At 41.6% G+C, this 15,051-nt stretch overlaps 1 protein-coding gene across 6 annotated transcripts; it reads left to right on the top strand.

Annotated features, from left to right (window-relative positions):
• The first annotated feature begins 762 nt into the window (after positions 1-762).
• On the top strand, positions 763-15,048 carry sh2d3a (SH2 domain containing 3A). 6 transcript variants are annotated; one of them, XM_041036588.1, is made up of 19 exons: positions 764-905; positions 1,124-1,215; positions 1,345-1,462; positions 3,085-3,146; positions 3,310-3,476; positions 8,948-8,987; positions 9,151-9,267; positions 9,690-9,833; positions 10,644-10,933; positions 11,032-11,117; positions 11,302-11,421; positions 11,508-11,665; positions 11,783-11,983; positions 12,222-12,383; positions 12,679-12,794; positions 13,041-13,212; positions 13,307-13,418; positions 13,957-14,142; positions 14,388-15,048. In XM_041036588.1, exons 2-19 carry the CDS (start codon positions 1,126-1,128, stop codon positions 14,579-14,581), a joined length of 2,535 nt encoding a protein of 844 aa, XP_040892522.1. In that variant the 5' UTR covers positions 764-905; positions 1,124-1,125; the 3' UTR covers positions 14,582-15,048. The 6 variants fall into 6 exon arrangements, with proteins under 6 accessions (XP_040892520.1, XP_040892522.1, XP_040892521.1 ...); XM_041036586.1 differs by having other exon boundaries at positions 763-905; positions 1,124-1,462; XM_041036587.1 differs by lacking the exon at positions 764-905 and having other exon boundaries at positions 993-1,215.
• The last annotated feature ends 3 nt before the right edge of the window (positions 15,049-15,051 follow it).

Genomic DNA, 15,051 nt, shown 5'->3' with positions numbered 1-15,051 from the left:
GGCAACTGATCATACCAGACCAATGTCTGGACCTTCGTCATCTTAATATGACATGCAAGAGGCAGATTACAAAAAAGAATATTCATAATGGAAGCAGCAGTGGTTGAGATATCCTGGCTTTTAGTCCACAGAAAGCATCAAGCTCCAAATACTACTTCACCCATAATGCTACTCCATACCCCCTGCCGAGTAATCACAGACTCTCTGTAAACAGAGACCTATCAAGGCTCATCTAGAGTTACAGAAGACATAATACAGCTTAACACATGCTGAGTGGTAGTCCTCATAATGAGTTTAAATCACCCGGAGACAAAAAGCCTGTGTCACTTTTTGCTTCAACACCAGGTGTCAGTCTAATTCACATCACACTTTCCCCCTGCAGATACTGTATCTCCTAACCTCGACAGACAGACAGACAGACAGACAGATTGGAAAACACACCACTGTGCATGCATGCCTATCTCTGACTTGACATGTTGACAGCTGCCTTGCAGACTAACGTTTTCACCCCCCCCCCACTCCCATCTTGTTTATCGGAACTATCTCTCTCTCTCTCTCATGGCATGCCTCAACCTGCGCTCTCCACCTCATGAAAGCTCATGCTAATTCCTGAGCTGTGATTTGCTGTTTTCTGTGGGGTACTGTGTGCCCACTGCACAATCTGATTGGCTTTCTGACTGACCCAGCAGGTTTGAGGGGGAGCGGGCTTCCACTATTACCACAAAGAGTGGTAGTGAGAGATAGTGTTGATGACAGAGGCTACAACTTAGATGAGAGCAGCTGCAAAGGAAGACAGTGAAACAGAAGGAAAGTAAGAAAAGAAAGAAGTATTATGAGATAAATATATTACAAGGAGAAAGAGTGAAGTAAAATCCCAGAGTGCCTCAGGGGGACGCTGTAAACAGGTAGGTGTTACATACTGTTGCTGCTGCAGTGCAAATAATGTCTCTCTGCATGTGTGTCTGGGTGGCTGATATCTAAAAGTAAGCTGATGTCAAACTACTCTTTCATTTGAACTTTTCTCAGAAATGTGTGCACAAAAAAACATGTACAAGCATGTGCGTGCGTGAGTTTGCATGTGTGCTGGTATGTAATCAGTACCTCTACTCCCCTCACTGTTCAGACATGAATAATCGCTCCATCGCCTGGTGGCTGAGACAGATCGGCCTTCCCCAGTACACCAAGACACTAGAAAGTGAATATTATGGACTTGAGGTATGTGAACGTGCAAAATGCATCTTGTGCTTGTGTGTGCTTGTCGATACTTCTTTCATTTGTTCTGTGCTTCAACCTTCACAGTGCTCAATTTCTGTTCATTTCTTTGCTCTCCTTTTTTCTCTGCAGGGTTTGTTGAACGTAAATGATGGAGAGCTGAGGGATGCAGGCATAGAGGATGCGGCACACAGAGAAACCATCCTCAATCAGCTTTCAAGACACAGACAGAGACTGGACCCACACTCTGGTGACAGACACCAGCAACACACAAGCACACATTACACTAGAGCTAGGAGACAATTTAATATTCAACATTTGCTGAATAATTTATCATATCAATCAAGATGAATCATATCAGTCTGTATCACACACAAGGCTGGATTACCAACCAGGCCAATGAGACAACCAGGCCCAGAACACCAGGAGCCATGAAAGCTTCTGACTTCAGTGTTTGTGCGAATGTAATAGAAATATTCCTTAGAAACGTGTAGCTCTAAAAGCACAATGTCAGTTGAAAAGGGCCTTAAGGCAGGTCATGCTTTGTTATTTTATCTTAAGGGGCCTGTCTTGAAGATGTTCAGTTTTGTGCTTATACACTGCACAATGCTAATTAATATTTATTAAAAAATTACCACACAGCAAATATTGGGGTGTGTATTAATTAACATGAATACAGAGTGGGAGAAAAACAGGGTTAACAGGGATCTAACAGATCATTTTTACTCCTCAGAGGCCTACCAAGTTAATCCGGCTACAAATATTGTGTCGTATTGTACTGTATCATTCTACAAACAGCTGTACAAATTAATAATCCAGAGAACATTATAATTTAAAATGAAAAAATTATAGATATCATATAAATAGATTTGAATTATGTAATACATAACTGGTGGTTTCAGTGGTTTCATTATTTTGTATAATGTTTTGCATATTTTGCAATACCATGATATACAGTGTACTGATGCTCAGGGCTGGGTAGTGTTTTAAATGAATTTTGGGAGAAATACCAAAACTAATGCGTAGTATGCTACCTTACTTTAGAGAAATCAGCACATTCAATCTTTTTCATTTCAGAAAAGAAGCAGAATTGAATTTTTTATTGAAATAAGAAACAAAGAAGAAGCGAGTTTACCAATCTGAGAGCACATTCGATGCTAGCTTTCAGTACTTGACTGGGTGGTACAAACCCGTTTTGGTCAGCACCAAAACAGTATTGAGAATTTATACCCAGCCTTATCTATAATGAAAAAACATCCTTATTAATATTGTGATAAGGATTTTAATCACATCACCCAGTCCTAGTGCACACACTGACAAAGAACAATGTGCACATGCCCACACACACTGCGTCAAACAGACTGTCAGCTTCATTTGCTCTCTTTGTTTACAGCAGATTCTGTTTACATGCTCATTTTGGATATTAGTTTAGTTGTTCAAGTAAATCTGTTTGTGTGTGTGATGTTTATTAAAGGAACCTGAAGATAAACTCTTATCTTTTAATCATCCATTTCCATTTCAACTTGCACAGAGCAGTCTCTGTTGAAGTCATTTACGCTTGGCGTGACAAGATTATCAAATCAAACCGTTATTTGTTTGGGGTGTTTACTAGCTTGTCTTTGCTCAGTATGTGTTGAATGTGAAAATCTAGAGAGCCTGAATGAATGATAACGTCACAAGTTTCTTGCATGATATACTGTATATGTATGTACACGTGTCCACTGTTCAACATTTTGGGCAATAAGCTTAGTTTTGTGACTGGAAATATGGAAAACAGCTAACCTGAGACATGAGACCTCAGAAACCTCTGCATATGTTCATGTTTTCCACAATGCTGTACTATTTCTTTACTATGTCCTTTTGTTCCCTAAGCTGTGCCGGTCCTAGAGCGCAGGGTGAGCCGAAAGTACTCCCTGGGATCGTCTATGGACCTGGTGAGACCACACAGCTGGCACCAGATGCCATCACAAACTTACGGCCACACTAAACAGTAGACATGTCCACAGAACACATTTATCACCAGCCCTCCTCCCTTTAAGACAATGCAAACAGTCACTCCAGGAGCTACACTATTTGGGTCTTTATCATGTCCTGCAGGTGAAGCCTAGGAAGGATCTGTTTCGTCAGAGCGTTCTGCCCCGCCTCCAGCGAGCAGACAAAAAAAACCGCCTGTCTGTCTCCTGCTCGCAGCTCCGCCCCCTGAATGAGGACAACAGTGACAGCAGGGAGGCCGTGACAGACTGCTGTCAGGACAGCAAACACAGGTAAGATGACCCTCTATGGGTGTTTCTGCGTGCATCTGTGAAAGAGTGCGATAGTGATTATGTGTGTGATCCAGTTTCTCCTCGTAGTCTACTCATGTTCAGTTAATAATTAACCAAACCCTCATAAAATCTATGGCAGAGCTTGTAAGCTGAGGTAGGTGTACCCAACAGTCAGTCGTCTATGAATAGGTTGAAAAGACAAAGTGAAAGAAAAGTCTTTGAGAAAATTTCAACCATCCTGATCTTACTTTGTACTTTCACCAATGAGGGAAACAGCGGCTTGCTGATGACTAACATAATGAACGGCACACCTTGGGACTTTGATATTTTGGCCATTCTTTCCTCCAGTGAAAAGTCAAGGACTAAGAGACAAAGGCCAGTGTGTGTGCTTGGAAGTTGTTAATCTTGAAGTCCAGGAAGGTTCAGTGCAGGCTCGTTTTCAGTATTGAAGAGCCAGATCCCTTAAATTACAAAAAGACAAGTTTCCACTCTATCCCTGACGGTATTACACCATTCAGATAGTTTTAGTTTTGGTTAGTGGGTTAGTTTAGTTTTGGTCTGAGATATCCCAATGTAAGATTTCTGCGGCCACCTCACAGCACGATACAACAAGAGCGAATAGAATTCTGTTTGAGTTGCTGAAGGCACTAAGAATTTACATCTGAAAACCCCAACAGCAACTTGTCTTTCTAGAAACAATGTTCCAGTTACTCTGAATGATCCACAGACCATAGTGTGAACCGTTTTCACAGGAATTACTTTCTGACGAAGAAACAGTCCCTGTACAGAGTATCTGAAAAGACACAGCTGTATCTTTTCAGCGCTTTGAAGAGCACAAACAAAAGTCCATTCACCTCCTTTGTTCTGAGGTGGTGACAGAAGTTTCAATGGTGAATATTCCAAAATCTCAGCGCATAAATCCAAACCTACCTGCATGGCTAGATACTGGAAGTGAGAAAAGATTTTTGGTTTCGAAACGCCTGTCTCTAAAGATTTCTGCCACTTCCCCAGCACAGTGGAGGTGAACTGAATGTTGTCTGGGGTGCTCAAAGCATTGAAAAATAACATTTTAGAAATTTGTCTAAAATCTCTTTCCAGAAAGATGTGAACAGTTTTCAATAACTGTACCTTCCACTGAAGAAGTACTCTGTTGACGATATATGTGACGATGGATCACAGGGCACAGACACATAAAAGGTCCCTAGAATACGTGGCCGCAGAACCCCTAATACCCATCACATTTTTAAAGCCCAAGCCAAAGTCATCACATGTCTTGTTTTGTCTGATATTAGTTTACTATGACATAAAATAAAGAAAAGAAGCCAATTTAGATGCTGGAACAAGGGAATATCTGGCATTTTGGCTTAAAAAATAAACAATTCACTCTTTGTTAAAAGAGTTGCTGATTATTTTACTGTTACTGTTGTTTAAACAAACTCCAGAAAATACTTTGGGAAACTATACAAAACCACGAGGAAGCCTGATGAGCAGGTTATATATATATTTAAAGCAGAGCTTTTAACTCAGCTGACAAATGCATTTGCATTTTGTTCTGTAGCCTGAGTTTGCACTGTGCAGCTGTATTACATGGAAAAAAATATTAAGATACTCTGGGTGGGTTAAGGAGCAAAAACATGGTCAGGACTTGCCTACTTTTAATTGAGCCCTCTGACTATCCAACAAAAAATGTCTTTATACAGAAGCTTTGATGATAATTATCTACATGGCTAATAAGAAAATACAGTTATTTATTTTTTTTATTTATTATTTTTTCATGATTTGAGGAATAAAAAAACGGTTTCATTCTAGAGCTTATTGAGTCATATCCGTGGACACACTGGAGTATCCTCTTTAAATCTAACAACTGATGACTACTGTAAATGTATAAATGGAGGCTGTCAAGTTCGGGCACATCTCTGCTCTCTAGTTGCTAAAAGCCCTTGAGGTCGTAAACCAAAACTTTGGTTCTCAATGAAGTAGATGGTTCTCCGCTCTGATTGGCTCAGACATGTTCGAAACCAGGTGAATTAGTGGTTAGAGCACCTGGCTGGACAACACATACATATTAATGCCCTGTCCCAAAATCCCAGGCACTAGCATCTCGTTACTCTCCCATGTCTAAATTTTTTTTTCTCCCATGAGCACAAAACGTTTAGATACTGTAAATAACGGAAAATTATTGATTATTTAAAGCTTAATCAATGAGAATTTGAGTAGCAGTCCTGGTTTGCTCCAAGGTAATTGGAGTCCAGCAAAGACCACTTTAATGCCCTCAGGCTGACAATATAATCTGCCCCTCAGGAGAACAAACCACTACTTCAAGTTTTTCATTCCTTCTGCTATCAGGTGCCAAAAGCTGACAGTAATCATTTTTAAATGACTCTTACATTCTTTTTACACTTGGTTATCTCTTTAAACATTAGTAATTTATATGAGCCATAACAAAATGTTTCATGTATATTGATCTGTTGTCTCTGACATATAAATTACCTTGCCTGCGAGTTTTGAGGTTTTGTATCGGGACTGGGTAAGCTGCAAATGAATTGCCCTTCTTGAGATAAATAAAGTTGTCTGAACCTGAATCTGAATCTAACTGGTTCTGGCATTTGTACGCCATCTTTTCTAAGCCATAGTCGGATTAATCTTCAAGCAATTTGTTGCTGGGCCCCCACTGACTCTCACTATACATGGCAGTTTCATTATTTCCCCCAGGCACCGAGAAACCAACCAGTACTCTAGGGCAGAAAATATCTCTTAGAAAATTATTAGTTTAGAACCCCTTTTTTAAAAATAACTGATTCATTGTTCAAATTTTTTTTTTTAAACAAAAAATGTCAAAAATTCTCTGGTATTAGCTTCTCAGATGTTTTGTTGTTGCTGTTGTTGTTGGTCAGACAACATAATGATATGATATGCAAAGTTGGGCTTCAGGGAATATAATGATAGGTTTTTTTTTTTTTTTTAATGATTAACAATAGTTAAATTAATAGACGCACTCCTTGACCATGATTTTCTGTGATAAGTGAATTACTTAACAGAAAAAAACACAACAAAGCAATTTGGTAAAACAAATAACAACAAATGAGCTCGATATAAACGAAGTTAATGATTTAAAACTAGATCTTGACCCAGTGTCTCTCTACAAGACCAAAGCCACAAGATGGAGGGAGGACCCAGTAAAGCTGATATCCTCGACTATATGATACTCGACTGATGCAAATTTCTAATAAATCTGATCAAATTATGCAGACCCACACGATATGGAGTAAACCTCGGGTTTCTGGGGCCCCTGTGGAGTTAGTTGCCTGCGTTGCTTCACCGTTGTTTTGCTGGTAATCCAGCCTTGTTCTGACCTGAGACCGGTGTGTGTTTGACATGTCATTTTGAAGAAACCACATTAATACCATATGTTTTACCGTCACATACCTCCGTGCAGCTACCTGGCAGGTAATCCTGACTGCAGCCAGGTGATGTGTCAGCTCAGCTTGTGTCGGTATCCGAGGAATGTCAGGCAGATAGCGGTGTTTCAGCACCGGGGCCCGGGGCGGGGAGGAGGATTAGCAGGAGGAGGAGGAGGAGAGCTCGGGAGAACTTGTGGGAACTCGTCCGAAACTGCGTGTTACAGGGAGGAGGGCGAGGGGAGAGGGGGGGGGAGAGGGAGGAGAGACGGGCTGGGAAGGACCGGAGCGGAGCAGGATTGTAGGATTGTGCCCAGCTGTTGTTTGGTGCTGTTTTAGTTTGGACCACAAACCGTAAAACATGTCCGTGGCGACGAGCCTGTGAGGCGGGCTGACAGGTAGGACCGTTGGCCACTGCCAGCTGAATGTTTTTAAACTGCGGATAACCTCGTTAATTAACGCGAGATGTTCGATGTTGGTCAAGTTTTTGGCCGTTTTTAAAAGGGTTGATTTCACTTTTGCTTTGACTTTATTAGCATTTATTCCTGACATATCAAACTGTTAAAATCTCGCTTTAATATTTCTAAACTGCAACAACCACAAAAAAAAAAAGAAAAAGAAAAAGTTGACAGTGTTACTTTGGTTACTTCTTGCCAATCAGACAACCTGTTGCACAATCTGTGGAGTTTTGTCTCACAAGACTGGTTGTTCAGTTTCACAACAAACTGAACCAGATAAAAACTACTTTTCAGTGACAGTAGCTGAAGTCCGTGGTGATTGGGTCACTCAGGGGAATACCAGCTGGCTGGTGAAGCTGGAGAAAATAGTTTGAAACGGAGTTATGTTTGGTTTCAGGTTGCATTTCACAATAGTGGCTCTGCAGCGCAGTTGCACAGGTGTTTTCTGGTGTGCTGTCTGGGCCAACGCCCCTCAAACAGGATATTGCTCCCTCATACCTCATGATAAATCTTAAAACTGATTTAATTTACCTGGATGACTGTGTGTTATGCCTGTGCTCCTGTCAGAGTCTATGTTATTGTTGTCGCCCAAAATCATTGCCATTTTATTAAGTACACCTTGTTCAACCCAATGCAGACTGATTGATTTAGCTTTATTGTCATTTTGGGGACTCTAGTTTGTGAGTTGAGTTGTGTTTATATTACATGATATTTTTAATATTTTATCCGCCCATTTACACTCATTTGGTTCACTGCATACCTAATGTAGTCTACCGATTGACTGTATGATCATTTTAGAGGATGCAGTTAGTGGTGTTGTTGTATTGCATTATACAGAAAGATATTTCTGTTATTTAGCCTGCCTTCATTGACATAAATGAACAAAATAATAGAAACACCCTTTATAAAGCAGTACAGTTCAACAGCATCACAGACTAGAGTGTCCACAACCATGCAGTTAAATGAACACCTCTCTAAAACTGTTTTAACACAAATTTTGAAATCTGGTCATAGGCAGATTTCTTAGTGAAGAAACTGAATTTATTTTGTCAGCATCACAACTGCAGCTTCCAAAATGGCCATAAAGCTGACAATTAACAAACAATTAAAACTCTCTAAAATGATTTCAACCAAACCTGAATATTATTTATTCAGTTCTACCAGACTGAATTAGTTAATTCAGTACCTAATTTACTGATAACTTGTAAATATGTGTACAATAAGTACAAAATATGTGCATTTGTTTTGTTTTAGTGGAAGTTAATAGTCATAGTCAGGGTCAAACAGGGTAAATGACCAACCCTTGCACCACTGGTGGAGCACAGCAGGAGTTGCTGAGTTCAGCCCTGTTGTGAGCTCCCTGAACTGTTCATCTGCTAGCCTTGTGTTTACAGAGGCAGGAAGGTGGAAGCTTAGGGAGGAAGGAAGGAGGAAAAAGCAGGGGGCTATTAAAAGTCACTCAGTTTGTCTACTGTTAATGACAGACCCAGACCTTGGCAGTGGCCTTCCATTCTTGTACTGTTCATGTTCAGAGGAAAAACATGGCACCATCTTCTGCGGTTCCCTGGGGTTTAATTTAGCAGCTCCAAATCACCTCTCCTCTCTTGTTTTTCAGCAAGAGGAGGAGTGTCAGTGCATACCTCAGCCAGCTGAAGGTAAGAGGTTATACAAACAGGCCTCTCTGACTCTCACTTATTTTTTGTAGCTACCTCTTTTCTGCATATTTTCTTTTATACCCCAGCTTGCACAAAATGTGAGCACAGAAAACATGCAGGGTAACTATGGTCTCTGCTTGGCTGCCTTTGTGTGTTGTTGTAGTTTTTTGGGGGTCGGAGAGAGATGGACTCATTGAAGAAGGAGTTGGAGGAGGAGCTGAAGCTCAGCACCGAGGACCTGAGGAGCCATGCATGGTACCATGGACCGCTGACACGAGAGGTGCTCAATGGACCATACGCTTCTCACTGTATTTACACTTATTAACATAGACGCAAATGAAAGGAATAGATAGACTTAGTTGGGAAATATACTTATTTACTTACTTGGGAAGAGTTAGGTGAAAAGATCAATACCACTCTCAGTACTCTATCATATGAAGCTGGAGACTGCAGGAGGTTAACTTAGTTTAGCATAAAGACTGGAGGATTTATTACATTACACTTCATTAGTTTTAGTTAGTTGCACCTGATGAACTGGAAAATGAGTATATTTATCATAAAGACAAGTAAAATCTAACTCTAAGCTAAGCAAATTATTGCTTTATCCTCTTGTGCACTATGTCCATCTTACACTGGGCCTAAGTTAGAGACAGTATGATGTCAATACATCCACTTCCAGCTAACCTGCAGACTTGTTTTCAGGCTGCGGAGTCTCTATTTTCGAGGGATGGTGACTTCCTGGTCCGAGACTCAAGCTCTGCCCCCGGCGACTATGTTTTGAGCTGCTTTTGGAAGAACGGGCCCATGCACTTTAAGATCATACGAGTGGTCCTTCGTCCCAAACAGGTCTGTCTTTGCGCAGCAGGTGTGGGATAATTGATTTGATTATTAAAGTCATTTATTAAGCAACAATGCCAAACATTAAGTGCTTCCAGTCCAACAGAAACTGAACATTGTAAACTAGGATTCATTGCAGGGCTGTTATGTTAGATTTCACTGGATTATACATGTGAACATATTATACTTTGATAAAGTGTATTTTAGTAGTCACTAGCACAAACACTAGTTAGCACTGGTAACCTATCACACCTAAGCCAGGTTCTAGCTTTTTAGCTTGATCTGTTTCTGTTCCTGTGCTCTGACCTTGTTTTGGGGAAGTATGTCATAAATTATGAAAGTAAAATACAAAAGAAATGTTTAAAAACTCCTGAAATCACACCTGGAGTCTAATGCACTTCTCTGCCGTTGATCCATATGTTCAGTATGTTCAGTCAAAGTCACAACACGCACAACACTACACATACATTATTTCTAAGTTGTGCTATTGCTCCCTCGTGGCTCTGAAAGTCTGGCAGAAATATTGAGTGATTTTAAAATGACAAAGTGATTTATTGGGACATACTGAGCGCACAAACCAATAGCTGAGAAGTGGATTGGGAAATGTTTATGGAGTTTTTGATGCTTTTTTAAAATTGTGCTGTGACTCTGGGTCACTATTGCAACTACTATAAATCCAAGCTGACCTCTGCAAGCTACAACAGCCATTCTATGGCCTTGTGGGGGTGAGCATCTGTGACCAAAAAGACTTTTGTCGGACTGTTCCTTTAAAGACTCTGCTTGACATGCATTAAGTGTGTGCCTCCATCTTTGTGACAGGGCTACACTCGGGAGCTGTTCCAGTTTGAGGAGGATCGCTTTGACAATGTTCCCGCTCTGATCCGGTTCTATGTGGGCGGCCGTCGCTCCATCTCCCAGGCCTCAGGTGCTGTGATCTTTCACCCAATCACACGGACCCTTCCTCTGCGTGTCATCATCGAGGGACATGAGTCCAAAACCAGAAACAGCAGCAGAGGTGCAGGGGGAGAAAAGCACATTGAACCCAGCAAAAGACGCAGCTTAAGCTCTACACACGCCGACACACTGCAGGTCATCAATCCGCTGCTAAGGTGGGAGGAAGCCTGTTGAAATGTAGTGTAGTGCACATTACATCTAATCAAACAGATACAAATAAACATGCTCGTGAACTTTATTTTATGTGTGGTAGGAGTGGAAGTCAGCCTGCTAACTTGGAGAATGTGGGACGGAGGCCTTCACTACAGTCTGCACAGTCTGATAGCAACCTACGAACTGGTGTGTTATCATAAACATGCAACATATACATACATGTGCCAATAGATCATTATCAGACCTTTAAAACTCTCAGTATCGGCCTCAGAAATCCACTCTAGGTTGTGCTATAATAGGCATTTATTACTGACTTGAACTTAATGCTAGCAGTGACTGAGAAACCATGGGGTTTATCTTCTTGATCCAGGTGTTCCACAGAGCACTCAGTCAGAGGACATCAGCCCTGCCCCCATCTCCCCAGTCTTTCGCACAGGCAGTGAACCCCTGCTGAGCCCACGGCCACGACACACGCGCCCTTCCCATCCAGGTAACACACACACACACGAGCACACATGCATCCTCTCTCCAACTAAGATTCACTAAGATTCTTAACACCCCTTTCTGCGCCTGCAGGCGGTGGCGTGACTTTACGAGGTTCAGATGGACAGCTGCACCCCAGAGCTCCTCCTAAACCTCTCAGGGTCTCTGCTGTTTTCCCCAACGCTACACCTCCTCCACCCACAGACTCGGATGAAGACCCCTCCTCTTTCTACACTGAGCTGGTCATCCAGGTAAAAACACACAGCAAGGCTGATCTTTTTTTTTCTGTTTGGGGAAATAATGAAGGCCTCATAGGCTACCTGTACATCCTCCACGGAGAGTTTATATCTGCTTTTTGTCGTGTCCAGGTGCCACAGTCCCGACGGAAGGGCCATGTGGACCGATTACGTGCAGAGGAGAAGTGGCAGAGCCGTGCCCGCCTCACAGAAACTTCCTTTGGCTTCCTGGAGGCTCAGAAGAACGAGGCATCATCGCAGCTGCTGTTTGACAAAGAGCCGCAGAGGAAGGCAGCAGAGGAAATGGACGACTGGCATTTTGAACCGCCACAAGTTTGTATTAATGATATTTTTATTTTACTGTTTGTAGTTTTCACATTTGCATCTTTGCCCTATTATGGCCAATTGAGTGACTTTATTTTGCCACCAGGTGTCACAGTGATACTGTACGTGACAGTTTGTAACAGCTGCTTGTTAGAATACGCTCAGTGGCCTGTATATTTAACAGTGCTGTGAAATAAGTTCAGGGACTGTTGTGTTCTGATGTTGTAACATCCTTACACCATCACAGATGGAGTCAGGGTCATGTTTCCAGTTGGATCAGTTTGAGTCGCTGCTTCTACCGGAGAACAACCGACCTCTGGAGCCCAGTGTCCTGCTGGCACTCAAAGAACTTTTCAACCGCTCTGATGCCAACACCACCGCTCTGCACATGCTCAGTGTTGACTGCCAGGTACCCCACGGCCATTTAACTTAACAAGAAGATTTTCAGAATCAGTATACGCTTTATTTTTCTTGTTATGCTCCAGTCATCTAGGACTTACTCTCAGACCTCATGAACCTAAAGCTTAAAGAGCACTTTTAAGTTGTAAGAAATTTGATAAACAACTTTTATTCTTACACTTATGAGTAACAGAGAGGGATACAAACAGTCCCAGATACTGAGAGTAGCTTAAATAATCATTCAGTAAACTGGATGAAAAACCTGACTGGCCACTGATTTACCTGTTATTGTTGTGATGCTGCAGGTAGCACGTATCGTTGGGGTGACAGATGAGCAGAAGAGGATCATGGGAGTTGAATCAGGGCTGGAGCTTGTCACTCTGCCACATGGACGCCAGTTACGACAGGATTTGTTAGAAAGGTACATGCAGCTGACACACTTAATACACTTAAAAACAGATGGATGAGTGAATATATTGAAGTGTTGCTTCACTCAAATCACAAAAGAAACATAAAATTAAACAAATAGTTCCTCACTTATCTGTAGTGGTAAATAGCCATTCAGATATAATAGAGGTTTTAAAGGATTTATCTCAGATTACAGATGTCACTACAAAACAGCCCACGCACACGCCTCTCTGATATTTTAATCTTTCATTTTTTGTAGGCATCATCTAATAGCACTGGGAGTCGCAGTGGACATCCTTGGCTGCACGGGGACTGTAAGCCAGAGGGCAACTGTTTTACATAAAGTAATCTCATTGGCTCAGGCCCTGAAAGAACACACCCACAACCTCTACTCCTTCTCAGCCGTGATGAAGGCTCTGGAGATGCCTCAGGTGGTGTAATTATGACAAAGATATGCTTGCTCTATGTAAAATTATGCAAAGTGGTTTAAGTTTCCTTTCACAAATACTGTATTTGCGTGTGCAGATAATGCGACTGCAGATGACGTGGCGAGCGCTGAGGAGGAACCACACAGAGAGTGCAGTTTTATTTGAGAAGAAACTTAAACCCTTCATGAACTCGCTCAGTGAGGGAGACGGTAAGTTTGTTTACGAGGCAGATGCTTTTGTCCACTGCCACTTTGCAAATTACAAATTGAAAGTGCAACTCTCTCACATTAACAGCTTTCAAAAAAAAAAAAAGAAATTAAAGTGTGCTGAGGTGTAGAAAGAACTGAAATTCAGAACAACTGATAGGGACTGCAGTCATTTTGTTTGTTTTCAGTGTAAAATCAAACCGTTTGAGAGAAAATCCACAGTTGAAATAGCTTTGAGTGGTTTATATGATACCAACTAGATTTAAAACTATATAATTAAAAGAAAAAGGGTATGTTTGACACTCAGTGTCAGAAAGAAGTGTCTAACATCAGTTTGATTTATATGGGGAAATTCTATATACAGAAATGTAAATTCAATTTTCTCCTTTCCTAAAAAATATGAATGTAGCTTTCAGCAATGTGGACTTTCACAGTAACAAAAAGTGAAGACCCTTATACTTACCCTTTCAGTTTCTTTCATTACACATATTTCAATTTACATATTTGCAGTTTCTCTGTGTGTTCTTACCTTTTTCTGTAGATTCTGTAGTTGAGGGTCCTGTAGCCGTGCCTCACCTTGTTCCTCTGCTGATGCTGATGGAGGGTGAGGACCCGGTCGAGAACAGCGACCAAGGCTGTCAGCATCTCTACGACGTTCTCCAGTCAGCTCGCAGTGCTGCGCTGCACGCCCAAGATTATCAGAAGCACGCCCGCAGTCTGCTCACAGGTACACACATGCACCTACAATGATGTCCTCTCATTGCACAAACACAGACAACCTGCCATAGGCAACAATATATAACTCTTAACTCTATAAATTCAGTTTAAAACATTCATATACGCCACTCCAAAACAAAACTGTTCAACAGGTCTGTTGTAAGGTAAAATAAATACTTGCTCTGGCAGGAAGTAGAAAACTCCATCATGTGTGGTGTCTAATCTGATCAAATGTCCATCACACTACTCCACCAGGAGGCTGGGAGCCAGTCCCTGAGCTGCTGGAGGCCTTCCGGACAGAGTTCGCCCTGCGGCTGCTCTGGGGTCATTCGGGTGCAGCGGCCGACAGAAAAGAGCGCTACGAGAAGTTTGACAAAATTCTTTGCGTTCTCTCCGATAAACTGGAGCCCGTGGAAATCACCCCACTACAGCCTGACCCTTTAGCCTGAGCCGCCGGTGAAATCAGCAAACAAAGACCAAAGATGTTTTGTGAGTTTTTGTGCGTCGAGGTACCAAAGGCAGAGATCTGACCCCTGACATCACGCAGACATGGAGGGAGAAGTTATTTTTTCCTTTCCATGCAGAGATGTGAGTGAACTGTTGTTGTCAAACGACAACTTTAACATGTAAAAAATTTATTATATTTGTTATGTGTGGAGAGACCTTCACTGTGAAAAGGGCTGCGTCTGATTCATTTTCCTTTTGCAGGAAATCTGAAATTGTTTACCCAAACACTTGCAACTGTACTTTTCAAATGTGCATTTTTGATACTGGAGACTCCAAAGGAACAACATGGACATTTCAAACATTATTAAAACTGAGTTCATTCCCTTTGAACTGCTGCTGTAAGGGACCACACTGGAAATAGTTTTTTTTTTCACTTCAGTGTATCTAATGCAATAAATGAATGTGTTTACTT

The sequence above is a fragment of the Toxotes jaculatrix genome, chromosome 4 (genome assembly GCF_017976425.1).
Source record: "Toxotes jaculatrix isolate fToxJac2 chromosome 4, fToxJac2.pri, whole genome shotgun sequence".
NCBI classification, from domain to species: domain Eukaryota; kingdom Metazoa; phylum Chordata; class Actinopteri; family Toxotidae; genus Toxotes; species Toxotes jaculatrix.
The sequence above is the reverse complement of the archived record's forward strand: the minus strand, read 5'-3'. Positions and strand labels throughout refer to the sequence as shown.